This window comes from Pyricularia grisea, chromosome VII (assembly GCF_004355905.1).
Source record: "Pyricularia grisea strain NI907 chromosome VII, whole genome shotgun sequence".
NCBI lineage: Eukaryota > Fungi > Ascomycota > Sordariomycetes > Magnaporthales > Pyriculariaceae > Pyricularia > Pyricularia grisea.
In genome coordinates this window covers 961,025-985,460 of record NC_044975.1, presented here as the reverse complement: position 1 = coordinate 985,460, position 24,436 = coordinate 961,025, and the positions used below count along the sequence as shown (strand labels likewise).

Genomic DNA, 24,436 nt, shown 5'->3' with positions numbered 1-24,436 from the left:
TAATTTGGAGAACCTCTATCTTTTCTTGTCGAGTCCCATCATAAACACACCCATCGACGATGACTTTCAACAGCTCTGGTGGTCTAGTGGTATGATTCTCGCTTAGGGTTCTAACTCCTGAGCACACTTGCGAGAGGTCCCGCGTTCAATCCGCGGCCAGAGCCTGTTCAGTACCAGCTCAGTAAAGAGCGACATAACTTTTGTTTTTGTTCCTTTCTTCTCGACTTGTTGCCGGATCGTCACCTTTTTGGGTACCCATACCTTGCTTGACTGCTGCTCAAGCTGTAACAACTAACAAGACCATTAAGATTTCAGGCGAGTTTACAATTTCCGGGGGGCGAAAAGCAGGAAAGTTTTCGTGTCTGTCAACTGAGTCAAGACAGGATAGCCCCGCCTAGCTTATTTCTCTCACCCAAGCTTAGTTTTACATTTCACCAGATGCGGTCATGGCACCAGTTGAGCAGTCTCTTTCTCACATCTTATTTTGTTGTTAGATTTATATTATATACCTCTGCAGTATTAAATTCGTAGCCGCATCCGGCCCCTTCAAAATCAAACATACTATCCGCTCTAACAATTGAGGTAAACAGCTGTCAAAATGTTAGTGACCGTTACACATTTAAACCTGCAGAAATCATGACTTTTACTTACCATTGGAATAGAGAGAGTACGTATCGGCGTTATCCAACGACATGACAGTGCTCAAATTCATAACGGCATCGTAGCCATACGCGCGATCGCTGGTGGCAGTAAACGGCTCCGCGACGGCCCTCGCGTGCGTCATCTCGTGGATCAGCGTCGTGGCGTGATCCTGACTGTGACACGCCTGCGGCAGGGCTGGCCTCTCGTAGAACAGCGGGCACAGGACGACGTACCCATTCACCCAGATGGTGTAGGCGACGAGCGGCCCGCTGCTGACGCAGTAGTTCCACGACGGGATGTCCTGGCAGTTGATGCTGGTGTTGCCGCCGGGAGTCGTTTCGCACTCGCGCGCCACGGCCTCGAGGCGCTGCACCACCTGCTCCCGGTCCGACGTCGCGTTGGATTTGAAGTACTCGACGAACCGCTCCGACTGCACGTTGGCGGCGTCGGCGGCGGATGCCCGGGCGAGCTTGGCGCAGTTGGCGATCGTGTCGTCGATCACGGTCCGGTTGGAGCACGGCTCGATCACGGTGGCGCGCTTCTCCGCCATCTTGCGGATGGTGGCGACCGAGCGGGTGGCGATGTTGATGGTGATGCTGTTGGACTTGTAGGCGATCGGGGATCCAGATTCGGTGGGGAACTGACCCTCCAGAACGAGGCTGTATGTCCCCGGCTCAAAGTCGTGGGCAAAGGTGGCGTCCAGTTGGCGGCTGATGGATGAGCCGGGGGCTAGAGACTCGTAGTGCTCGGGCTTGAGGGCCTCGGCCAGGAGGTTGAGCTCGATTCCCAAGAATGGCACCTCGGAGCCTGGTTTGAGATGTTCAGCATCGTATTCTTGCATACGCGACCGCCGGAATATTCACATACCAGTTGAGTCGAGAACAGTCAGCTTCTTAACGGGCCTCTCGTCAAGGACTGTGCCGACCTTTAGCAACCTAGACTCCTGGCTACCCACGTTCTTGATGGTCGCCGTGATGTTTGTCACATCACTGGGAGAGGCCGCCTCCAGAGTCACCTCCAGTGTGCTGCCCTCAACATCCCGGATGCGGTTATGATGGCCGTGAGCAACAACGGCGGAGGACAGGTATGCCAAGACGGCAGTTGACAAGTGGAGGAACTGCATTGTGAGTTTTGATCACCTGGAAGAAGCCTTGGACCAATTGGATGGGATGGCAACCAGAAGAATGGCGTCTACATTCCCGAAAGACGGCAGAGATCTTGATTTTAAAACATGCACCTCGGACCCCTTTCCCATATTATTTGATGATACGCTGGGCATGTTGCATAATCCCGTATTTCGACGGTGGTATTACTTGGACAGGGAGGTCGGGCCCCCTACTCCACATCATAATGCCTAGCCCATGTCGCCAAGATCCCGATACGGTAGAACGAATGTAACGATCCTTTTTACACGAGGAATTTTCCTTGATGCCCGCTTGCGGTTAATGGAGTTTGCTGCAATGACATTCAGATCTCTGCGCTTGTCTAGCAGTGATATACCTCCACCTCCAATCGCTACTCCACTTGCGGGAACGGAGACATTAACATCGTCTACGAAATAAGGGTGATGCATATATACAGTTGAATGGGTCTGGACTGCTGTATGCCTTTGCCGAAATACATTTCGAAGTATGGGGCGCATTCGACTTGTAATGCAAGCATCAAAATAACACACGGGCCAATTTACGACGAAACTACTGTAGGTACCCAGGTATGTATACACACAGGTATTCCGTACATAAAAACTGGGGTGGTACAATATAAAGTTGTTTTTGCGATAGAGATTCACAGAATCAACACTTATAGTTCACGCAGAAAAGAAGATTTGGCCCACAAGGGGAAAAAAAGAGTGTATTCTTGTCGTTCACATTGCTATGGTAGGCTCAATCGAAGCGTCATTCTGGATAGGCATCCGGCCACCACAGTTGTGGCATTATCAGATGCTGCAACTTTGCACGTGGTTTGCGTACTAAGTGACTACCTAGTTCATGGGAAAGTAACTGGAAACAAAACCTCCAACTCCAGATATCAAAAGGTGGTAACAAAGACCGAGAAAAAAAAGACACCAACCCTCAAATTCCCGGTTCCTGATCTTGGCACAGTCAGCTCAGGCCCTGCGCCTCTCCTTGTTGCAGAACACATCTCCGGCCAGGGAACAAGTGACAAGAATCATGATAAAAACATCAATCTCTGGGGGTTATTGCTGGCAAGAAAAGATCTCGTCAAAAGATGGTGCGCAGCAAGTGCTTCAACACAGTGTTTTTGCCATGGGCACCGGCCTTGGCCTTCTTTTTGCTGAAGATCTTGTCCGTCTCGACGGTATATGTCTGTAGCTGTGCCACACTTCTGAATGTCTGAACTGGTGTATCGCTAGTTTCCCGGTGGCGTGCCCAGTCGATCAAGTCGACAATGTTGACGTGCTTTTTGCGCACAGCCTAGATTGAGAGTCAGCTCGACTATTTTCATTATTTTTTTTTCCTTTAAAACTTTAAAAAGTTTATATCAGTTGCCACTAGAGCTCACCTTCTTGCATTGACCGCACGACTCCGGCAGCGGCTTGATGCCGATGGCACGGCAGAGCGTATGCCACGCCTTCAAGTCATCAGTCGAGCCGTACCACATCTGCAGCTCACTGTTCAGTGCATCCTGGTACTTTTTCCGGGCGTTTTTGTACGCAGGGCTGTTGCTTTCCCAGTCGTGATGAAATCCCAGACGCTCAAAAGACCTGGCCGGCGGGTGAGCGGGGTTGTACTCGAATCCCTCGAAGGAGAGGAAGAACTCATCCAGAGGGGTCTTGATACGCGGCTGTTGCGACTCCGGTTGATGAATCCTCGCGTGCTTGCGGTGCTGTTCAAGAGCCTCGTCGGTGTTGAAGGTCCGGTAGCACAAGTCACAGGTGACAGATGGAGAGTGAGCAGGTGAGTCGCGAGCGTGCTGCCGCAGAGATTCCTGGGTCTTGAAATCCCGGTTGCACGACCGGCATTGATACACCGGAGGATCTTCAAGATAACCTTGTAGGTGCTCCTTAGATTTCCCTTTGGAGGCCATGTTGATAGAATGGAAGGAAGGGGTCGGCGAAAAAGAGTAGATTGGGTATCTTGCAAGATGAAGATGAACAGACAGGATTCAATGAACGGCCGTGATATGCGGTTTAGGGATGACCTTAATGTTGAACAGATGGCATGATGCAAGCTGGTCCCTGGCCTAAACTTATATCAAAAGTGATGGAAGGGTGAATCTAGGCCATAAAAACGTAGGCACCCAAAGCCACAGACTTGACAAACGCCGACAATACAAGGTGGGGTACTTCGTGTTGGTGGCGGAAATCATGCCGGTGTGCCTCGATGCTGCGCTGGCGCCTTTGCAGGACGGCCTCTACCCGCGACCTGCCGAGGCAAAAAAAAGGCCATTTCGGGAGAGCAACAAGTTCTCCCGCATACCGTGTCCGCGTCTAAGTTACTTTTAATTGGATCATAATTCTACAAATGCGGCCGTCCCAATGCGCCCAGCGGGCGGTTGCGGCCAACATTGCACGCCAACATGTTGCACAGCGGTATGAGAGGGAGAGTTGTGGTCAATGTTTTGGGTTGCCTTTGTCACCTGATCTTGAGGATCATTCTTTGTAGAAAAATGCGGCTGTGTTTGGTTGTGTATAAATTGCGGGCTGGTAACTGACAAGGAAGCCCCCACTGATTGTGGAGTCTGACCAGCCCTTTGGTTGGACTGTTAGTGACCTTGAACCGCTGAATCATAGCGATCCACTCGGGGATTATAACTAAACGCCAGGCCGCTTTTGCAGACCCGAAATCTCGGTTCACCTCAGCCGACCTGAAATAGGCAGACAAGGCATACTCTTTTTCATCTGATATATCCCATACAAAGCAACTGCATTGACACGAAGGATGGGCGATTTGCCTTGTCACTCGCGGGGATAGCGCCTTGAATTTTGGTACTATCGGCTCCATATCGACATTTGATCCCCCTGCTACCTACAAGTTTGCAGCCATTGTGACTCGAAACCGTTCAATTAAGGGATAAGATACCATAGAGCCAAAAACACCATAGAAAACAAGGCGCAATGAAGCACGAACACGCTAAGTATTAACCCAAATTCCTGACCAATAAGAAACGCTCAACCATGAATCCCGCATAGATTCGACGACAAAGGCTGCTCGAATAGCGTCTTTCAAGCTTCAAGCGCCCGAACAGACCTCTTACTCTTTTTCAACACCGCAAGAACATCGGGCATCTCCTTCGTCTCCTCCAGCTCCTCAATAGCAGCCGGTCCGCGCGTCTCCAGCAAGTAAAGTGCCTCGCGATAAACCGCTACCGTCTTTTCGGCAGCCGGTCTGTTATGGTACAATAAACCGTTGCGGATTCGCACCCATCCGTTGAACAGATCCCTGCCTTGTGCAGGCGTGGCTTTCATCCCGTGCATGTTGCCGGAGCACCCGCGCTCGCGGTAGTAGAATACTTGGAACGTCTCGAAACAGCTGATATTGGTGCAGACGTTGACGGTCTCTCTGAGGCCGGTCGACTTGATATCCTTCTTGCTGCAGGTGGACTGCTTACCCTGGATAGTCCCGGGTCGGCCGATCACATTCTTCAAAGCCTCCGATCCCAGGTGCTTGAAGTAATCGGCGCATGCAAAGGTGAGTTCCTTGTACACCTGAGAGCGAGAGTATCCAGGCAGTGGTAGAACGACAGCGGGGCCAAGCGCCCCAGCGTCGAACAGGACGTCCCAGGCGTGGAGTAAAGCCAAAGGCTCATCGTTGAGGGCCTTACTGAGCTTTTTGGCCATGGTCTTGAACTTTCCCATGTGCGGCTCGTTCCTGTCGGATTGGTAGTCCCAGATCATATAGAACGTGAGGATCTCCATGGCCTTCTCATAAGAGGCGATGCGCTCGAGGATCCTCTTGTGCTTTGACTCTTCCTCTTTGGCCTTGGCCGTGAGCTCGACAATCATGCATTCCACGTCTTGGAAGGTTGTATGGTTCAAGTTTGCTTCAAAGTAGCTGGAAACTCCAAATGATCTAAGAGTATCCCCCAGCGGGTTGATTGGGGTCTCATCCGTGTTGGGGACAGGCTTGCTGCCAGGTAAGCGCCGAATGGTTTGACCTTGGGGTGTGAACGCCACAAGACTGTGGGGTGGGTTACTGGAGGAGGCCATTGCTGACGATCATGTACGACGACAGGTCGATGATTGAATAATTATCGGGGTTCTGTAGGTGTAAAAGCTTTTTGAGGTGAAGTTAGGAGAAAGGATAGAGTACAATTCTGTCCAGTTTTCTACCATCCAACTTATATGAGGATAATCTACTGAAAAAGACAAACCCCCTGAACAACAACTTATAAAGAGCCTTTTGTTGTTGCAGACCTCACCATTTCAAAGCAGAACGTCATTAAGTGAGCACCAACAAAGATTTGGTAACGCAATGGGTCAATTCCAGTATCCAAGGGATGAGCTACCCACATCACAACCAGCCAGACAAAGGTGCCAGGTATCTAAGGGAGTCAAAGCTTCCCTGCACCAATCCACTCATCGAAAAGCATCATATTCAATTCTACCTGGTGACAGCGATGTCTGAAAAAGCCTGGCCGCATGCGAGAACAATAACGACTCCACAATCAGGGGTTGCTTTAGTAGTACCCTCCAGCAAGCATCAGTTGTCAACATTAGCCTCAAGATTCTTACCGCGTCCCCCTGCGGTATGGCAAAATATGTTCATCGGGCGTGTATCCCTTCGTGAGGACTGGTTCGCGAGCGATAAATAATAACAGTTCCCCCCCGGCTTGATACAGCAAGCTACTACTCAGTTTGAGGATTACTGAAGAAGAAGCCGCTGCTTGTCACTAGGCGCTATGGACCAGATCTTTCAATGCTGCTGCTGTGGGACGGGACCTCGTTGAAGAGGAATGGGAAGGACAGGCCAAACATGCAGGGTTCAACGGAGAGGCATGGTGTCGATACCAGGGGCAGGAGGTATCAGCAGCTTGTTTCTGCCGGAAATACTGTCTATAACGCTCCTTTCTAGACTTTATCCGTCTGTGTAGTTTTATTCTCCAGTCCTCGTCTCGACAAAAATTGAGGGCCTGGTCATACAAATTGTCGGCTATCAAGAGAAATCCAGTCTGGGTAGGTATGTAAGAACTTTTGTCCTCCAAAAGGCAAGTCGATGCACCGAATTGCTCCCATTAAGAATTTTACACCGCCTGCTCTGATCTGCGGTAAATGTCAATACAATCTCAACATGCTCTACCGTTTAAGCTCGTTAGAAGCTGCATCTGGTCCGGAAAAGATCCACCGTATCTCTGATTTGCTGTCCGAGTCTGGTTGGGGTCGAGAAAACAAGAGTTTTCGGAAGTCAAAGCACGCATTTCTAGTGGTTGAACGGCGCATGGCCCGAGAATTTCCCAGGTTGTCACTGCACATGTGCAGCTCTCAAAGCATCTGGCTCTACGCAACTAGGTCGTATTCCGTAGAGGCGGTGCAGAAGAAAAGCAGTGCCTCCATTCAGTCTGACCGAGTCGGCTGGAACAGTTCCAACTGTTTCAATGACGTCGGTTGCGGGCAGAGCACCAGAGCGCCAGCCGCTTTCATGGGAGTCCGTCAGCAGCCACCACCCCTGGGAGGGGTTTGAAATAGAGTGAGCGTCAAGCTTTGGGAGCTCTAATGACTCTATGCATCCAAGCAAGTGCTTCTCGGGTACTATTCCCAGACATATAACTGCAGGTGACATCCAATCCTTTAGATACGGCATGGCCCGGACCCAAACACATGGGTTTCACAGCGAAGGCTTGATCTGATAGATACCTACCGTTCATCAAAATCAGTGGGGACCTGACACGCGGAAAAGCTTGGTTTTGTTGAAGCAAATACTTAGCCCAACCCCGTGCTCGAAAGCCCCCAAAGCACGCTTCAACCAGCGAATTTATCAAAAGCTTGGCAGCGGGCGTGTCTGAATTTGGGCGGTGCAGGGTTGCACAGCAGCGCTAGCACAGCGCAGCGATTCACTCAGTGCTGCGCTCGCTATTTTCTCAACCGCGTTATGATGACGTCTGCGAGCCCATGACGCTTGATTATGCACAAATACAAAGTAAGTACCTGGGGGCCGTGGCTGAGCGACAGATTTCGGCTGTGAATTAGTCGCTCACAGCCTAACAAGGAACTTTCTATAGCTCTAGATACTCGGTACCTTCTTCTTTTCAAAGGATCCAAAAGCCAAAGCTTGACTTCAGTTATATCCGCAGAGTCCCATACAGCTGGCCACTTACTAAATGTACTACGAGGATAACATTGTCCTTTACAGCAATCCGAATATACGAATTCGTGTAGAGTGGAGTTGTAAACAATGCCGGTGCTTCTAAAGTTTGGGAGAAGACTAATCCTGATTAGAAACCTTGTGCGGCCCATTGGACATTGGGTAGTCAGTTTCATGTTTCATCGAATTCTCAGACGGGCATATAGATCCTCGTCGTGTCCTTGCTACTGGTGCTGACGAGGTCGGTGACACAATCTTGTGTGCCTTGTGAGAACAGCTAGTGGCCGTCTCTGGATGCTTGTCTGGCTGCCTCTTTTCTCCGGAGCAGATGGAGACTCCATTTTGCCACCCCCTTTCTGCATGGCCTCGACAAGTTTGGATGTGTGGTGCCGACGACAAGCTTGACTACTTTGGCAGAAATAAACGTATGAAGATGAAGATAAATACGACACAGTTTTTCAGCTTAATCGAGTACCTACCTTCTGTTTTCCTCCAAACACTTTTTCGATGGCCGTATATTGCCAACAAGAAAAATGAAGATGCAACTCGGATTTCCTATCAAGCTCTGGAAGCATCACGCACCAAAAGACATCGCCTTGCAAGATCTGCCGGTCAGCAACAATGACGATGGAGAACGGCATCTCGAAGACACTGGTCAACCACCACAGTTACCTCCGCAAGTCTGGGAAGCTGTGCCCGGGACTACAAGGCATCCGGCTTTCCAGTTCTGTCGCAGAAAGTGCCTGAGGCTCATTCGCTTGGTTTTGGCAACGGTGGCGATACCAGTCAGCAATGATTACCTGTATGGACTCGGACCTATCAGGGATGAAAAAGGAAACGAGACTTGGAGCCACAGAGAATTTTTGTCAGCAATCGCGGTATAGTAATATCTGTTGGCTCCAGAAAGTGCAGAGCCAAGAAACTAATGGCTCAATACTTAGATCATCTACTTCTGCCTGCTCCTTATTTGGGACATTCTCAGGATGCTCCATTATATTTACCCTCGAGCTCCTGGCTTCCATCTTGAGTACTTCCTCATCTCGGAGGCCAGCATTACACTCGTTGCAATCCTGTGCATCATTGCTATTCCAATTCTTGATCGCATCGCAAGAGGTTATGGTTCCCTACCTTCGATTGTGACCATTACTGCCATCGTGTACGTATTCCCTTAGACCAAACCGACGGGATCTTAAACAGGCACAAGCTCACCGAACCTAATCACGAGAAGGCTCGTCAGTGCGATAATCACAATCAGTCGCGCTCGATGCTACCCGCAGAAGCGGCGACAACGACTTGAGTTTCTTACTAAGAAGCCGACGCTTGCCTTTCAACCTGACGGCACACCTCTCGCTGTATATAAGAATGACAGCGTCCAGGCAAGGACATTGCCGGCCGTCTCTCTGCTCGATGTGTCGGTAGGGAGCAGATCAATGGCAAATTCTTCTCCGGCTCCCAGCCTGGATGGTAGCGCTGCCCACGACGAACAAGTCTGTCGTGGCACACGAAGCACCTTGCCATCCAGTCCCTGATGATAACTCGCACCAGGGGCAGCCGCATGTACACGTGTAAGGCCTTGATTTGTGGTCTCGATAGGTCAGGGAATGGCAGAGTGTTAAACAAGGAGGTCACACAGGCACCATAGCTACATATACAGCCCATATGAGAGCCCAACCTCAAAGATTAGTCGGTATCTCTAGCAATGTAGAAGATTTCAACTTCATTGGGCTCTGGCGCCCCATCATGTCATCCTCTGCGATTGTTTCTATTCGTGTCTGGGTCCATTTGATTCTTATCTTGGCCCCTTGAAAGTCCACGAGTACTTTGTATCAGGACTGAGGAGTGATAAGGGAGCTATCTATCTGGTAACTTTCGACTACTAACCTCGTTTTGAGTGATTGACTTGGTTTGAAGTGGAAAAATAAATATGATGGAAACGACACAGCCATCATGCACTTCTGAGAGGGGTCTGCATATTGTGTCACCATTTCCATCTGGTGGCTGCATCTCGGTAGCTAGGGGATGGAGCCTTACTGGTAGGCCTCCAAGGCCTCCTACCCCGACAAAAACCAACATCAAGGTAGGCCAATCGGGCTTACCTGCTGCCACGCCACATATCTCATACCCAAGACTGTACCTAACTGGTTTGTAGGTAAGTACCTTGGATACTTAATCTGCCAGAGGTACCAGACACTGAAAACGGAATGAAAATACTCCATGATCCCACAGGTTCTTAGCCATTTTCCTAATCGCTTCCCATTCCTACAGAAGCAGAATTTCTTGCCACAAAAGCCTCGTGCGGCATATGTTCACCCAGTCCCACAATCAACTGACACAAAAACCCGCACAATGAATCTCACATTCAACTCCTTCAGAACCGACCTCAAGAACCGATTCAAGCCCTTACTAGACTTCCTCCCAGAACACGGATGGCGGCGCACTGGAATTTACAACCTACTGCTTGCCTGTACATGTGCCCTGGTCCTATCCATACTTCTTTTCTTCTCTGTATCATGGCAGGAGCAACACTCGATCCTTGGCACTAGTCCGATATACCGCGGCCGATGTAAACACACATCGAGACTAAGCATCATTTTCCACCTGCTACTGAACATCATCTCGACAGGCATCTTGGCCTCATCCGACTTCTTCATGCAGGTTGTTACCTCGCCATCTCGACCTGAGATCAACGCTGCTCATGAATACCTCCGATCAGTCGACATCGGGTTTCAGTCTCTGAGGAATGTGCAATGGCTCTCTGGTACCAAAAAGATATGCTGGCTTCTTCTCCTGCTGAGCTCAGTACCCATCCACCTATTCTTCAACAGCGCAATCTACGAGACCAAATACCAAATTGCATCTTTCAACCTAACGATAGCTGCGGAAAGCTTTGTACAAAGGTCGGATTACTGGCTCCCAGGAGCGAGTTTGTCGCCATCTGGATTCTCATCTCCAGTTCAGACAATGGTTGGAGGCTTTGGTCGAAGATACCCCCTGGAGATGTATTGGACTGAGCTGCCAAAATATGTTTCTGAGACAGCTCGAGATGGGGCGAGCTGGGATAGGTTGGATCTTGAGACATGCATGGCCGAATACAGAACCAGTCAACTGCGGACTAAATATGGCAATCTTGTCATCATTGTCAACACTGGCCTACCCGAAAGTAAAGGATGGCGGCGCACCGATGTTTACGGCTTCAACCAAAGCAGCAACCTGTCAGCCCAATGGGACTCTCATGTTCCTCCATCGAAGATCAATTCCCTATGGTCATGGAATGAGTGTCTTATCTGGGAGAGATGGCATGAAGATCGGAGAGTTACGGCCCAAAGCTGTGGCCGCATTCTTGGGCTTGGGACAGATGCTCCAGATTGGAACAATCTCCCAAAGGATGTGAAAATCATATCTTTCCAAGATGACGGATTGAACGGGACCACACAGTCAAGGGAGATGGCAATGGGGTATGTACCCAGGTTAAGAACACTCCAAATCAGCCACTGCCTGGCTGAGCCGATAGAGAGCTGCCAGGTTCGACTATCCAACATCCTACTCCTAGTTGTCATTATATGTGTGCTCTTAAAAGTTGTCACAAGCGCCGTGCTGGTGCGAAAACTAGAGAGTACGCCGTTGGTTACTCCTGGTGATGCCATCGAATCCTTCATATCTACGCCCGACCACGTCACACGAGGTTTAGGCACATTGTCCTTCGACGATGTCCAAGCTCTTGACTACTCTGAGAGGCAGCAACACGAAAAATTGGAGCAGGTCGTGACCTTTGCGCGACCGGCGCGTCGCTGGCAGGCTGGTCCAACGAGGTTGGGGTCCGTTGTCTCAAAAGCATTGTGGGTTCAAATCTATTACCCTGCGTTTTTTGCATTGACCGGCGTTTTTGCAGCCGTGATAATCGCCAATTGGAATTCGCCGTAAGTTCACATCTTCAAGACTGGCCTAGAGACACTGTGACACTTCGTTCCATTAATCCTCTCTACCAGGCCTACCGAATTCGGTCCCTCCACGAACAGCAACAATGTCCTTTTAGCCTTTGGAGTTGAGCTTACTTATCTGCAAGTCTTGTTGATTATCAACATTCCTCAGATCATATTTTCCTTCTGCTATCTTGCTATCAACACGCTCTTCACGCAACTGCAAGTTGAGCAAGAGTGGAACTCGTATGCGGAGTCCTACAAGCCTCTTAGAGTTTCATATCCAACAGGGGAGCAGATCTCCACCTACAGACTTCAACTGCCTTACAGGTACAGCGTGCCGCTTCTGACAGCAAGTATATTGATGCATTGGCTTATCTCGAACTGCCTCTATGTAATGATTCTGGAGGGGGGTAAGTTCTCCGAGTGTGTTGACGCGTTGACGAATATTTGAAAAAAAGTAAGTACCTGCATACTGACCTAACTTACTTACATGCAACACTAGATCATGGGTTCAATCATAGATCCCTCAAGGGGCTCCAACCGTATCTGGGTGTCTCCAAAGACGCCGCTGTCGCAATCGGATTCTCCAGCCAATCTATCACCATCACCTTCATCTGTAGCTGCATAATTGCTCTTTCTCCCCTTCTTTTCCGACAGCGGAGGCTCAAGGGCCAAATGGTGCTAGGAGGAACCAACTCGATGGTAATTTCCGCAGCATGCCACGTGCCGGTTCCGTCGCAGCTTTCAGCCCCGGACTCAGATACCGCAATTTTGCGAGAACAAAGTGCTGCGGAGTACCTGAAAAAGGTGACTCAGGGCAAAGTTCGTTGGGGTGCGATGCCGCTAACTCCAAGCCTCGCCCAGGAGGTGGAGGGAATGCAGCTGGCGGAAGGTGAAGAACCCATTATGCATCTCGGGTTTGCAGGTCAGGACCATATGGTCGTGGAGCCGAAAAATGGAAACCTCTACATCTAAGTTTCCGTCTGTGGATGGCGAGAATCTAGTCTTTTACATCATATCAGCCGGTTCGTGATAGAGTCGGCAAGGAAGAGAAGAGGAGTTCAACCGTTGTATAGGAAGAGCAACGGGCTTCCGATAATGTGCACTTAGCCTGGTTCCACAATAATATACCCCATTTGAAATCGACAGCGGCCAATCACTGACTGGCCAAGCGAAAGTTGCAGTTTTGGGATCTTGTGTCACCCTCAATTGTACCCAGACCTGAATTGAGACAATCAAAGTTACAGTTTCAAGTGAAGAAAGAACTGTCTTCTGTGAAGTCGTATGGCTTTTGTTTTGCATTGTTGCTTTGACTAACTACTCCGCAACCAGGTCGGCCAGGTTGCCGATATTTTAGCCATATCAGATGGACTGGTGAGAAGAGGCCCCGAGGCCCTAAGGCTGCTTGTGAACGGCGCTAATTGACAGTCGAAAGGTACGGGCCGCAATTGTGCTCCACCTACCACCTCCACCGTGGAGTCCCAGCGCAGCTACTCAAAAATAACGACGCCCCTTCCCGTTCGGATGCAATCTGCCCTTTCCGCCACCGCAATATTTTCGTTTCTTCACTGGTGTCTGGCTGACCTTGACAGGCACTACTATCCCTAACGAACACAGAGGGTCTGGGCCTGGCAACCTTTGCGCTCCATAGTTGAGAAAGAGGACCTTGATCTGCAAACTCGGCGCCCGCCTAGATATGGAACAACTAGAGCGATTGACCCGGAAATTCGTTGAACCCAAAATCAACACGATGAATATTCTAAGTGCCACGGTTAATGCTCTCCTTGAAAATAAACACTCATTCTCGATTACAAGAACGAGCGCCTCAGAGGAAGTATCCTCAATCCTGTTAACAGTACCCTCGGCCTTAGAAATCGAGCATGCGATCACAAAGTTGCGACGGCTGCAGAACTCACTTTACTCCACCACATGGCAAGTGCTGCACAAGATTGATGGCCAACATATGACATTCTTGGAGAAGCCTTCGTGGACCGTCCGTGACGGCAATAAAACCAAGTTTAACCTAAAGGGAAACCTCCTAGTTGGTGATGAGCATGCGTACCTTCAGCACAGGCCGGAGCTCGCATTTGTTGTGTACAAACACTATTCGCATCAGCATCAAACTGAAGAGCTACTTGATGCTCAAGCCAGAGGCTTACCAATACCAGAGCCAGCTTTCTACAAAGAGTCGATTTCCTTACTTTCAGAACCTATTAAGGCCGCTGTCAACACCTTTGTGGCAGCACAACCAACTGCAAAAAACCGACTTTCCAGAATGGGACTCTGGAGACCCCATACCGTCCCCGTTTCTCTTTTGGTACTACTATCGCACTAGCCAGGCACTCGAGGCTATGGAAGAGCCTCATAGGAGTCAAATGCGCTTGCTTTCGAATTGGATCGATCAAGGTTACCGCGATGTGTATGCTGATGATGTGGAGGAACTATTTGATCGGGGCTTCGTTTCCAAATCCACGATGCCATTTTTCCTCAAGCCCGGGGATGTTGTCGTGTCAAAGCATGAAGATATCACAAACAGCAGCATCGTTCTGTCTTGGAGCGACATCACCAATGAGAAGACCAAGTCAACGAACTGGCAAGCAAAAACATGGTCATATAAATTTGACGGCAGCTTCTACAAGGTCGAATCAGAGCTCTCAGTCTCCCCCAAGTTTGACGCGGAGCATGGAAATATCTTGATCCAAGAGCTCTAATTCTTTGTTTTTTTTTTCTTTGTGGATAACCATGAAATCGGAACAATACATGCAGTTAACTGCTGTCGGAGACTGATTCGGGGGTCACTCCTGAGCCGGAGAACCGCGCACAGACCCGCAGTTCTTGAAGCGAAAGTTTTAGGGCCTTGATCAGCTATCCTAGGCGCAAACTACGAGGCTTTAATGTGTCTTCGTAAGACCTTGACAGGAGGTAGGTGTAGATGGACGTTTGTAAATTATCTGAGCCGAGATGATCAACAGGCCTAATAGGAGCGACAGAAGATTCACGGTGGTTTACCCGAATCGAGTCCAGAGGCCATCCCAGACGACTTTTGTCGCTTTGCATACCAGCAGGTGTGCCACCTATTTTAGTCGAGTTTATTGGTAGGTACGGTGTTTTGGGGTTTTCTCTGTCTTTAACGACCTTACCGTCTCACACACGTCGTCGCACGCCCCTCTGTTTTTAAAACATCTGTCAACTATTGACGAAACCTTTCCGAAATGCGGCCGTTTTGTGATAGCACCGGTAAATGCGGGTTTATCCTAGGTGGCAAGGTGGATTACGATATAAGCCAGAATATTGTGAGAACACCCGGATAAAAACCCTTTTTTTATCGTTGTAAATTTCCAAAAAGCACTTTGTACGATTTGAAACTTTTGGACGATATGCGCTAGACTCTAGGGTGGCCTTCCTTTGCATTGCGATTAGCCGCCAGATGATCAACCTCGACCAGGCCGGCCAGTTCACAGAAACATCTCCGGAGGCGTACGGCACGGGCCTTGGCGGGTTATCAATAAGGAAGGAATACATAACCAGGAACTCATCCCAAGATATGCTAGCCGCAGACGATGGCTATATCGGGGGCCATGGGACACTCTCGGACGATCAGGCCACGTTTCCAATCGTCGCGGGAGACCAGGCCGTGTATAGTCGAAATTAGTGCTCCTCGTCAGGCAAATTTGAATATAAAAGTCGATTACACACAACTGCGCTTATGTGCCTCCAGTGGAGAAGTGAAGAGTTTGAGAAAAGGAGGCGCGAATGTAAAAGCGCTCCTTCTGGAGTGCAACATTTAAATATTATGTAGGAGGTTATGCACTTGTTATAAGCCTATGCTTTGATAAACTCCATGCATTCGTGTTAAGGCACGTAATATATGTTAGATGATCCCAACTGGGAGAAGGCAAGTGACCCAACAACAAATAAATAAAAGGGCTTTCATGCATACGCCAGCAAATTCGCAATGGATCTGTATACCAAGCGGTCAATCTTTATACTGATTGCGTCGGGAAACATAGGACCCTTATGTAGCAACAACAAGAATATCGGTAGAATTTGGCCACCAACAAAAGTTTAAAACAACCACGCATATATACTGCTTTCTCCTCCTAGAAAAAGGGACTGGGCCCCTGAATCTTCCGATTTTGCTCATAGCATTCAAAAGATTGAAATTTTCGCATGCTGAGAAAATCAGACCTCAGTCAGCAGGTGACCATCGACACGTTAGTCCGCATAACCCAAAGCTTCTAATAATTGTTGCCGAAAAGAGGCAACTTTGGCGAGGAGAATTCTGCCAAAGGTTCTTTTTTTGAGGTCTACAAAGAGTATAAAGAGTAAAGATTTCCCCCACCTGTCCGTCGCGCGTTTTGCTCATACTGCTAGCCCATTAAACTCAGCATGTTATGCCTGCCAAACTTTTGTCCGCAATTAGATGCGTTATGGGTCGATCTGCTCAGGTGCCTTCTGCGTCTGGGTCCTTTTTGAGTCGTCGGCTATGAAGCACCTCGCATTTCGAGTTATTTTCCTAAAGTAGTCGGGCACCCAAACCGGAAGAAGCATTCACCTTCAGCGGGCTCCTAAGCCTGGGGTCTAGAATTATGGGAGGGATTGGAGGGATTGTAGTGATGACCCGGGGGTAGAGTAAAGAAAATTACAGACAATTGGAACCATCATCAGATACAATATACTTACACGGAAGAACATGGGCGTTTAGTGCGAGTACTGCTATATGACGGTTCCTAACACTCCCAGGTTTGTACTACTGCTCTGTAACGGGAGTGACCCCCTATATCGTGCGGGACAAAATAAGCGCTCGCCCGCTGTATAAAACGAAATTTTTATGCACTAATACAACCAGAGTTGATACACTAATTGGCATCAAATGCAATCTAGTAGCAATGATTCCCATAAATTGGGGTAAAACAGGCACCTCGCCGAGGAGGATACCCGACTGGGGTTCTTTGAGGGTTGATATGAAGCGGTGTTTTCTTGCGGCTGTATTCGAGAGGCTTTGGTCCAGCGTACTCGCGGGCGCTCTGCATGAAAACGTCAGTATATGTGTGCACTCTATTTTTGGGACTTGCCCCGGATTTCATTGTTCGTGTTCACGAAGTTGATTGCCAGGCCTCGTAGGCTCCCTGCCCGCTGCGCGTTTGCCCTGACTTCAAGCCCTGAACTTTTCGCAAAGAGTTTTATTTTTATTTTTTTGTGAGACTCTACTGTAGGGGTAGGGGTAAAAGTCACCATCCCTGAACAGTTAGCACAGCGCTGTGGGCATTGTGGGGGTTCCCGATTTTGGTGATAGTTTTGTACAAAAAAGTAAATTTACTATGCAGTAGGTACCTAAAGCTCTCCACGGACAGTTAGGCTGGTCAAGGCCCACGCATACACAAACAGTTGCAAGGGGTGGTCTTTTTTGCCTGCACCCGTAGTATGTCGAGACTATGCGGCTGACTCTCCGATATGCCCATCAGATAGCCTCCGGAACGCAGGATTCCGTTCGACACACCTTGGAATGGGAAGTTAAGAAAGGACCACCAATATATGCAGCAAAGGGACATTTTGTATCTGAACCTGTCCCTTATCCATGTCCTCTCCACTATAGTATTGCCAAATATCCCCTCTGCGACTCGAGTGGTTCGCCGAGTAGGTAGTCAGGCAGCCTGGAGTTGGAGAGAACCGGGCCGAATCACCGCATTGATTTGCAGATCTCAGGGTATATTCTTTCAAAATTTCTGGTCCGGCCGGGCCTTGATGTTCTTGGTAAAGTCCGAGTCTATAGATAGAGCTATAGACCCAGAGAATGTACATCTGGGTATAGTTGGAATTTACATATAAAACAGACATTTGCCATCTTTCACAACGACAATTAGTGTCTCCTCTTCATCCCCCAACAGACTTACAGCTTTAAATTAGATATCTGTCCATTCTTTCCCCGTACAACTGCTTATCCACTTTCACAAAACAGAAGTTGGTTTTCTTTTCTCTTCTTTTCCACTACTTCACACACGGCAACGGATAAAAATGCAGTTTTTCAAACTTGTCGCTATCCTGGCGGTCGGAATCACGGCCATCGCCACCCCAATCAAGCAGCACGGAACCATAGTCAGGCCTCACGGTGCCATCGGTGCTCATCGTGGCCGCGGTTGCGAGTCTTCTGATGATTCTGACTTGATTAGTGACGCTGACTCGGGTTACGACTCTGATCGCTCAGTCACCAGTCCTTACACTGGTTGATAGACGGGCAGGAATTAAGTCGCATATATATATAGGTATATAAATTATGTATTGTAGATATCGGGCAGGGATCGTTACTCAGGAGTGGAGATGGTAGTCGGGCAGCCTCAGATGGGAGGGTCCAAGCCGGGTTGTTGCACTAATCTGCAGCGTCCGATTTATACTTCTAAACCAACCGATCCGACCAGGACCGGGATGCCAAACTTCTGGGTTATGGTATGTTGTGCATCTAAATATACAAAAATAAAGCAGATAAAACAAAAAAAGGATGAAGTCTTCAATAGTGACACAGACCAATTTCTCCCTGCCACGCAGAACTGCGTCCTCGTTGTGCTCTGTGTATACGTCTGACCTCTCAGGAATGTCTGATGGATCCTGACCATCGCCGAACAGGGGGTCCAGCGGCTTGGACGAGAAAAAGACATCTGAACTGGCACCGTATCGAAGTAGCAAGTGCATGTTTTCAAAAAATATTCCCACCACACCTGAACAAGCTTTCATCTTCTCTCAAATAGCGATCTGGGCCTTTGTTAAATAGGGTTACCAGAAATGTTGACCAGATTGTCGGACCAAGCAAGCCATGTAGAAGAGCTGATGAGAGATTCTCTTGATAGAACTGTCGAGGCTTTTCAAGGTCGAACTTAACAAATAATCTGGCGTTAGGGGAAGCTCCCGCGACCAACAAACCCGTCAGAACTTCAGATACTCCGGTGTAATTGCCACAGGAAGCTGAGAAAAGGAGGCTGGGGCCATATTAGCTCGGCAGGATGAGTGAAGGATCCTTTCTAACGCGTTGCAACACCAAATCTGAAGAGCCGGGAAAGTCCCCCATGGTGAGCTAGCATGTGGACAGGCGAAATATCGTGAAAGGAATATGTTGGTACTGGTGCGACAAAATCCGGTAGACTTGAACCATGCGAAAAGTGCCATGGAATTGGGCCTTTACGGTACTTATACTCGGCGGGGATTGCACAGGGTGTTCTTCGAAAAGTCCTAATCGTCTTTTCCACTTCGAGAAAATACTTTCTGCTAGTCCTTATGACAGGAAAGGTATCTATTAGAGTTATGGCAAAACGCGTTCTTGGCATTCCCAATATACAGTGTGAATCTTTTTGCTGAGTTGATTCGTCTCATCCTGGGCCTTAGCAAGGGCTTCTTTCTCGGCTACGGATAGACGCATGCCTTGTGCTTGAATCTCTGCTGCATGCGCTTTGAGTAACGCATGTCCCTCACTGCATACTAAAGTCAATCGAGAGTCTGAAGAAATAAGGGATTATAAAACAATAAATCACATCATTACAAAGTTCATCCACACCAAAACTTGGCCTCTAAGAGAATCGAGCTTTTGTTCTATATTCGCAATGTCTTTTTCCTTGCGCATGCTTTTCCATTTCGACTCCAAACTGCGCCAAGCTTTGTTCCCCTGCTTGAGCTTGAGGTCATTCAACAACGTGGCCAGCTTGACGGCTAGATCAGTGCACTGGTTAGCGAGCTCTCGCAACTTCACCCAGTGCTCGCCGTCTCGAGAGTCTGACGCTGAAGCCGGTTCCCGAAGTCCATTCGCGATGGCCTTGTATTCCTCGAGGACATTGCTGATCTGTTTGTGCTCTTTATCTTCCCCTACCCTGTAGAGATCTTACGAGGTCTTGATGAGCTTTGTGGAGAAGTCGATGAAGGTGATGATGCTCGAGGCAAAGCCAGCGGCGGAAACAGGATCCATCGCGAGCGACTTTTGAGCGGGGCAGCGCCCGGAAAGGCTGTTCGAAAGTATGTGTTTTTCAAGAAAAGCGACTGCTTCAATGTGTATCCGAGTAAAGATGCTGCCTCTGGATTGATATGAATGCTTTTTGTCGAGTGGTGCTCATTCTCCAGACTGCGACGTGGGAAAAGGCGCTGCGCCCCCGCTCGCCTGGTAAGTCTCCAGCTACTAATCATAGCATCTACAACTGATCCAGACAGCCAGCGAAAGAGGCCAGGCTTCATGAGGGAACTGCCCTATAAAAGTACAGACCAATGGCAGCTGTGGCTGAATCGAAGTGTAGAATGGAATGAAACTAATGCTTGGTTTTGTTTGGTCAGGGTTGCTGACGGAGTGATGCACAGTGACGGCAGCCCCTCATCAGCAGAAGGTGCGAAGTAGAAAAACAGCCAAGACAGCCCAACCTTCCAAAAGGGATCTTTTGAAGATCATCCTACCTACCTAACGCAGCAAAGCAGGCGAGACGTCTAAATCGCCCAATGAGTACCTGCCCTTCGAGATGAAACCACCTCGGGGGTTTCTCGCAGACTTTCTCACGTCACTTGACATACTGGTTCTAGAGTCCGTCTTAAGTAATCGTTGAGCTCAAAGGATTTTTTTGGGATGAGGGTTGAGGTGTGTTTGGTTAGCTTACTTTCTTCAGTCCCATGCATTTAAGCTATGCGGTACGTCCCGAATTGGCCCCGTCCCATCTAGCAGGAACTTGGATAAGAGATATCTTTATGGATGAAGATGATAGCACTTATTGTGGGGTATAGCTCTGGGCACACGTTCCCTGATACTGTCAGTAGGTATGTATCCCACCACAAAACAGTGTGTTCAATTTGAAGCTCATACAACGCTGACTTGGAGTAACAGTTTAGTACTCGTATTTCAGTTCCCAAAGGTATTTTTACAATGCTCGCTACCCGATCCAGTGAAAACAAAGAACCCAAAAAAAGAAACCAGGACCCATGACGAACTCAGAGGCCATCCAAAGACAAACTTCGATAAAAGGAGGCTCAGCACACCTTCTCGATAAAGGAGAAAAGAGCGTCCCTGCGATCTTCACGCACATCCTCAATACATTCCTTCAGGTATCGGTCTCAGAATCCTCAGAGTCCGATGCCTGTAGATCCTCCGAGGAACTCGGCCGCGACATCCCGCTCATCTGATAAGCCCTGGCCTCTGCCGCCCTGGCCCGCTCGGTGCTCATAATGGCAGGTGCCACGCTGCTCTTACTCCCTCCTGGCGGTTGAGTTGCCATAAAAGCCACCAAATCCGCCAATGATCTCTTCTTCAATGGTGGAGCTGTCAGGTTGGGCCTCATCATGCTCGGTCGCACCACGCGCTGGCAATCTCCTGCCTGAGATTGGGTTACTAGATTTGCAGCAAATTCAGACCTAGTCTTCCCTCGCGGCGGTCCGGTCGGTGAACTGGCTTCGCAAAGCGCCGGCGGCCGCACAGGGGTGAGCTTCTCAGCTTCGGGCTGCTGCTTTTGCATGCAACCCGCAAATCCCGACACCATCCTCTCAGCCTTTCCTCCCTCTTCCTTTTCCGCCACGAGGCGCTGTATTTCTCTTGCAATGAAAGAAAAGTGCTCGCGCTCGTCGTTCCCCAACCGGCGTATGGTCTGCTGCCGCACCGCCCGGAGCATCGACACAAAACCTGCCTGCGGATCCCGGGATATCAGTCCCCACTTGAGCAGAACCTCCTGCGCCTCGGACATCTCCATACTCTCGTTCATGAAGAGCATCAGTTTCCAGCCCTCTCTCCCCATCTCTGGATGTGCCCTTCTGAGGAGCACGGATCCTAGATAGAGGACCTCCTCTTTGACCCCCTTGGACCGCATAAAGGCAAGGATGTTCAAAAAGAGCATAGACTTTTCCGGGATCCTGGAGAATGTGTCCTCCCATACGCTAGCGACGCTTCGCGGGTACCCTCCGCATGATTTCAGCTCGTCGATCTCCTCCGCGTCTGGCTGGAGCCTATACTTGTACATGAAGTCGCGCAGTGACAGTTGCCTACGCACGATGAACCCGCTGGCTTGGTTGAGGGTAAGTGGGAGGTGACCGAGCCGACACGTAATACCTTTGGCGACCTCTCGGTCGTCCGGGGACGGATTGTACATCCCTATACTGTTTAACAAGAACTTGGCGCTTTCGGCGGGTTTGAATGGCCGGACATTGTAAACTGAGTCCAACCTTCGTTCCTGCGCACCTGTATGGTCTCGTGTCGTGATAAGTACCGAACCACGACCATTGCCTGGCCAAAATTTCTCCAAAATCTCCAGATCATCTGCACCGTCGACTACCATAAGCCAGGTTTGGTCTGCCTTCATGTTAGTTAACCTGTCATTGGAAACTGGGGGCAGACAGGCTGACTTACCTGTGTCATTCAGCCAGTTGTGGACTCTGGTCATAGGAGACTGCGGGCCTTGAAGCTCTGTCTCAATTAGTTGGGCGATTTCCTCGAAGCCATCCCTCAACGTCTCAACGTTGGAGGCGTTGACCCAAAATATGGTCGAATAATCTTTACGATGTTGGGCCACGTATTGATGTGCTATCTCGGTTTTTCCAACCCCGCCAATGCCGAAGAGAACAAAAGATCTCAGCTCACCACATCCGGCTTGCCCAGGACGTAGCGCTATTGCAATAGCCTGCAGAGCATCGTCTCTACCATGGAAGCGAGAAACGAACCGTGCGGGAACGTTGCCATAAGACGGCTGCTTCTGTTGAACAATTTCGAGGCGCTCTCGAGCAGTTTTACTTTTCAAGCATTCCGCTTCCGCAATTGCCACTAACTTTCTGTGCTGCCACACTGCCGATGAGCTTTGGGTGGCGAGTCTGGTCCATGCCCTCTGATGAAGGAGTACACGCTGATGGGACCCCACAAACCGCAAATTATGGATTAGATGCTGTGCCATCAGTATGTACACCTCGAGCAGGGCACCCTGGGCACTCTGCGTGAGGCATCCCTCCTCTGCAGCATACAGCTGAGGCATGGCCAGGCACAACTCGTCCAGATACGAATTTATGTCGTTCGCCGCCTTGGTCGCCGCCTGTACCCAAACTAAGGTGGCACGGCACGCTATCCACGTACCAACGACACCTGCGAGAAGAAGGTCTAATGGCTCCAGGTGATACTGGAGGCTAAACAGAACGGTGAGAACGGCGGCAAAGTCGACGACAAGCTTCCAGGCTGGTATATTCTCGGAGAACGGAGCCAACATCCTGGTTGCACGAGCGATGGACCGCTGGCTCTTCTTGGCGATGCCTGTCGGGTAGTCCAGGCCACCGACCTCGGCCAGCACGATTAGGTCATCGGCCTGGTCGACGACACGCTCAACAGCAAGTCGCCAGATGGGACTTGCCGAGCACTTGTCGAGATGGGGGCGACTTCGGGTTGCATAGTCTGCACCCTTCTTGATCCTACGAGAAGACTGTCAGCAAGGTGTCTTTTTTGGTAGGATATACCGATGAAGAGTGGGTGGATGAGGGACACCGTGGGGGGCGTGTGTTTCTGTGGGGTCATGGTGTGTGTAAGTGCATGACACTTACTCGTTTGGGTAGATCATCTCGAACCGGTGTGGGGCGAGCCCGTTTGACATAACACAACTCCGAACGATATCTGGGGGAACAAGAAAGACAAACTTTGTCCGGGGGTTCGGGGGCAGATACAAAGCAGGAGATGGCGAGCGAACTATCCCCTTCATATACTTCAAGGACGGTGACTGATGTGTGGCGCACCCCCCCATAAACTGGCGGGCTTGGCACAAGGGTTCGTCCTCGATCTGCAACCCCCAGCCTTTTTTTTACCGCATCGCATCCTGCTATCACCCACGCGCACAGGCAGGGAGATGGCTGCATGCGCCGGTGAGCCACCTCAACCCATGGCTAGTATGTTTTTTTTTTTTCGGTATCGTCAAACGTGATGTTTACGATATGCCTTTCGTGCTTTTTGAATGCAAGCAGCCGCTGCCCATGCGTTGCGTCAATGGTAGAATACGACGTCGATGATCCCTGCCCGTACCTGTTGAACATGTCAATTCGCGGATATAACAGCCGCAAGGACGTTTGGCTCACCGAGCATCTAGTTGAGCATACACTCCACCTTGCTGTCGTCCTTTTCTTTTGCCATCATCATGTTCTCCGGTTGAGCGCCTTTGCCGCGTTACGGCATTACAGCCATTGACTGGGCTATGATGTCTCCGCTTTGGTGATGGCCATCCTTTTGATTGCTTTGTTCTTTTTTTGGCTTCCGTCATAGACATGGCTGGACGCCAGATGCGACAACGCCACGACGCCAAAACCTGGAGCGGTCTTTTTTTAATTGTGGCGGGACGTACTGCAGGAGTGTACTCTTTGCAAGACCACATTTTTGTTGTCCTCGCTCGACCGGGTATTCGGAGCGAGGCGGAGGGGTGTGAGGGCGTGTTTTCTTTGTGTGACAGCATCTTTGAGGCAGTTTTGTCCGGCATTCGAAAGGAGTAAGCATCTCGTCATGACGAGTGCCCGTGACCTTACATTGTTTGTTATTTATCTTTTTTTTTTTTTTTTTTTTTTTTTTNTTTTTGCGCGTTTGTGCTATATTCGAGACGAAATCAAACCATCGGTCAGGTACGCACAGCGACTGGTAGGACCAAT

The 24,436-nt window shown here is 49.5% G+C and overlaps 10 protein-coding genes across 10 annotated transcripts; 4 read left to right on the top strand and 6 right to left on the bottom strand.

The window, feature by feature from the left end:
- Window positions 1-511: 511 nt before the first annotated feature.
- Window positions 512-1,978, bottom strand: PgNI_10325 (uncharacterized protein). The gene is made up of 3 exons (XM_031130298.1): window positions 1,510-1,978; window positions 652-1,449; window positions 512-590 (listed from the first exon to the last, which is right to left on the bottom strand). Exons 1-3 carry the CDS (start codon window positions 1,763-1,765, stop codon window positions 571-573), a joined length of 1,074 nt encoding a protein of 357 aa, XP_030979913.1. The 5' UTR covers window positions 1,766-1,978; the 3' UTR covers window positions 512-570.
- A 520-nt stretch (window positions 1,979-2,498) lies between these two features.
- PgNI_10324 (uncharacterized protein) lies at window positions 2,499-4,176 on the bottom strand. Its single transcript, XM_031130297.1, has 2 exons — window positions 3,166-4,176; window positions 2,499-3,077 (listed from the first exon to the last, which is right to left on the bottom strand). Exons 1-2 carry the CDS (start codon window positions 3,688-3,690, stop codon window positions 2,865-2,867), a joined length of 738 nt encoding a protein of 245 aa, XP_030979914.1. The 5' UTR covers window positions 3,691-4,176; the 3' UTR covers window positions 2,499-2,864.
- A 652-nt stretch (window positions 4,177-4,828) lies between these two features.
- PgNI_10323 (uncharacterized protein) lies at window positions 4,829-5,812 on the bottom strand (the record flags this gene model as incomplete). The annotated part of the gene is made up of 1 exon (XM_031130296.1): window positions 4,829-5,812. The coding sequence occupies one exon, from the start codon at window positions 5,810-5,812 to the stop codon at window positions 4,829-4,831; it is 984 nt and encodes a 327-aa protein (XP_030979915.1).
- Window positions 5,813-8,297: 2,485 nt separating this feature from the next.
- On the top strand, window positions 8,298-13,055 carry PgNI_10322 (uncharacterized protein). Its single transcript, XM_031130295.1, has 6 exons — window positions 8,298-8,782; window positions 8,846-9,060; window positions 9,133-9,315; window positions 10,277-11,821; window positions 11,891-12,234; window positions 12,327-13,055. The coding sequence occupies exons 1-6, from the start codon at window positions 8,438-8,440 to the stop codon at window positions 12,797-12,799; spliced, it is 3,105 nt and encodes a 1,034-aa protein (XP_030980197.1). The 5' UTR covers window positions 8,298-8,437; the 3' UTR covers window positions 12,800-13,055.
- Window positions 13,056-13,878: 823 nt separating this feature from the next.
- Window positions 13,879-14,535, top strand: PgNI_10321 (uncharacterized protein; the record flags this gene model as incomplete). Its single annotated transcript, XM_031130294.1, has 1 exon — window positions 13,879-14,535. The coding sequence occupies one exon, from the start codon at window positions 13,879-13,881 to the stop codon at window positions 14,533-14,535; it is 657 nt and encodes a 218-aa protein (XP_030979917.1).
- A 501-nt stretch (window positions 14,536-15,036) lies between these two features.
- PgNI_10320 (uncharacterized protein) lies at window positions 15,037-15,476 on the top strand (the record flags this gene model as incomplete). Its single annotated transcript, XM_031130293.1, has 2 exons — window positions 15,037-15,117; window positions 15,171-15,476. The coding sequence occupies 2 exons, from the start codon at window positions 15,037-15,039 to the stop codon at window positions 15,474-15,476; spliced, it is 387 nt and encodes a 128-aa protein (XP_030979918.1).
- A 2,363-nt stretch (window positions 15,477-17,839) lies between these two features.
- Window positions 17,840-18,052, top strand: PgNI_10319 (uncharacterized protein; the record flags this gene model as incomplete). Its single annotated transcript, XM_031130292.1, has 1 exon — window positions 17,840-18,052. The coding sequence occupies one exon, from the start codon at window positions 17,840-17,842 to the stop codon at window positions 18,050-18,052; it is 213 nt and encodes a 70-aa protein (XP_030980372.1).
- A 158-nt stretch (window positions 18,053-18,210) lies between these two features.
- PgNI_10318 (uncharacterized protein) lies at window positions 18,211-18,511 on the bottom strand (the record flags this gene model as incomplete). The annotated part of the gene is made up of 2 exons (XM_031130291.1): window positions 18,211-18,258; window positions 18,347-18,511. The coding sequence occupies 2 exons, from the start codon at window positions 18,509-18,511 to the stop codon at window positions 18,211-18,213; spliced, it is 213 nt and encodes a 70-aa protein (XP_030980371.1).
- Window positions 18,512-19,340: 829 nt separating this feature from the next.
- On the bottom strand, window positions 19,341-19,772 carry PgNI_10317 (uncharacterized protein; the record flags this gene model as incomplete). Its single annotated transcript, XM_031130290.1, is given in 2 exon segments — window positions 19,341-19,677; window positions 19,693-19,772. The coding sequence occupies 2 exon segments, from the start codon at window positions 19,770-19,772 to the stop codon at window positions 19,341-19,343; spliced, it is 417 nt and encodes a 138-aa protein (XP_030980364.1).
- A 697-nt stretch (window positions 19,773-20,469) lies between these two features.
- PgNI_10316 (uncharacterized protein) lies at window positions 20,470-24,436 on the bottom strand. Its single transcript, XM_031130289.1, has 4 exons — window positions 23,876-24,436; window positions 23,351-23,822; window positions 22,179-23,221; window positions 20,470-22,121 (listed from the first exon to the last, which is right to left on the bottom strand). Exons 2-4 carry the CDS (start codon window positions 23,545-23,547, stop codon window positions 20,884-20,886), a joined length of 2,478 nt encoding a protein of 825 aa, XP_030980363.1. The 5' UTR covers window positions 23,548-23,822; window positions 23,876-24,436; the 3' UTR covers window positions 20,470-20,883.

Excerpts from the sequence above, each read along its gene's own strand:
- PgNI_10325 (XM_031130298.1), bottom strand. The coding sequence starts at position 1,765 with ATGCAGTTCCTCCACTTGTCAACTGCCGTCTTGGCATACCTGTCCTCC. Across the intron at positions 1,450-1,509 it reads GACTGTTCTCGACTCAACTG|GCTCCGAGGTGCCATTCTTG; the intron begins GTATGTGAATAT and ends ATCTCAAACCAG. Across the intron at positions 591-651 it reads GTACTCTCTCTATTCCAATG|CTGTTTACCTCAATTGTTAG; the intron begins GTAAGTAAAAGT and ends ACATTTTGACAG.
- PgNI_10324 (XM_031130297.1), bottom strand. The coding sequence starts at position 3,690 with ATGGCCTCCAAAGGGAAATCTAAGGAGCACCTACAAGGTTATCTTGAA. Across the intron at positions 3,078-3,165 it reads CGTGCGGTCAATGCAAGAAG|GCTGTGCGCAAAAAGCACGT; the intron begins GTGAGCTCTAGT and ends CTCTCAATCTAG.
- PgNI_10316 (XM_031130289.1), bottom strand. The coding sequence starts at position 23,547 with ATGGGGGGGTGCGCCACACATCAGTCACCGTCCTTGAAGTATATGAAG. Across the intron at positions 23,222-23,350 it reads GAGATGATCTACCCAAACGA|GATCAAGAAGGGTGCAGACT; the intron begins GTAAGTGTCATG and ends GTCTTCTCGTAG. Across the intron at positions 22,122-22,178 it reads CAACTGGCTGAATGACACAG|ACCAAACCTGGCTTATGGTA; the intron begins GTAAGTCAGCCT and ends ACATGAAGGCAG.
- PgNI_10322 (XM_031130295.1), top strand. The coding sequence starts at position 8,438 with ATGAAGATGCAACTCGGATTTCCTATCAAGCTCTGGAAGCATCACGCA. Across the intron at positions 11,822-11,890 it reads ATCGCCAATTGGAATTCGCC|GCCTACCGAATTCGGTCCCT; the intron begins GTAAGTTCACAT and ends CCTCTCTACCAG. Across the intron at positions 12,235-12,326 it reads TGTAATGATTCTGGAGGGGG|ATCATGGGTTCAATCATAGA; the intron begins GTAAGTTCTCCG and ends ATGCAACACTAG.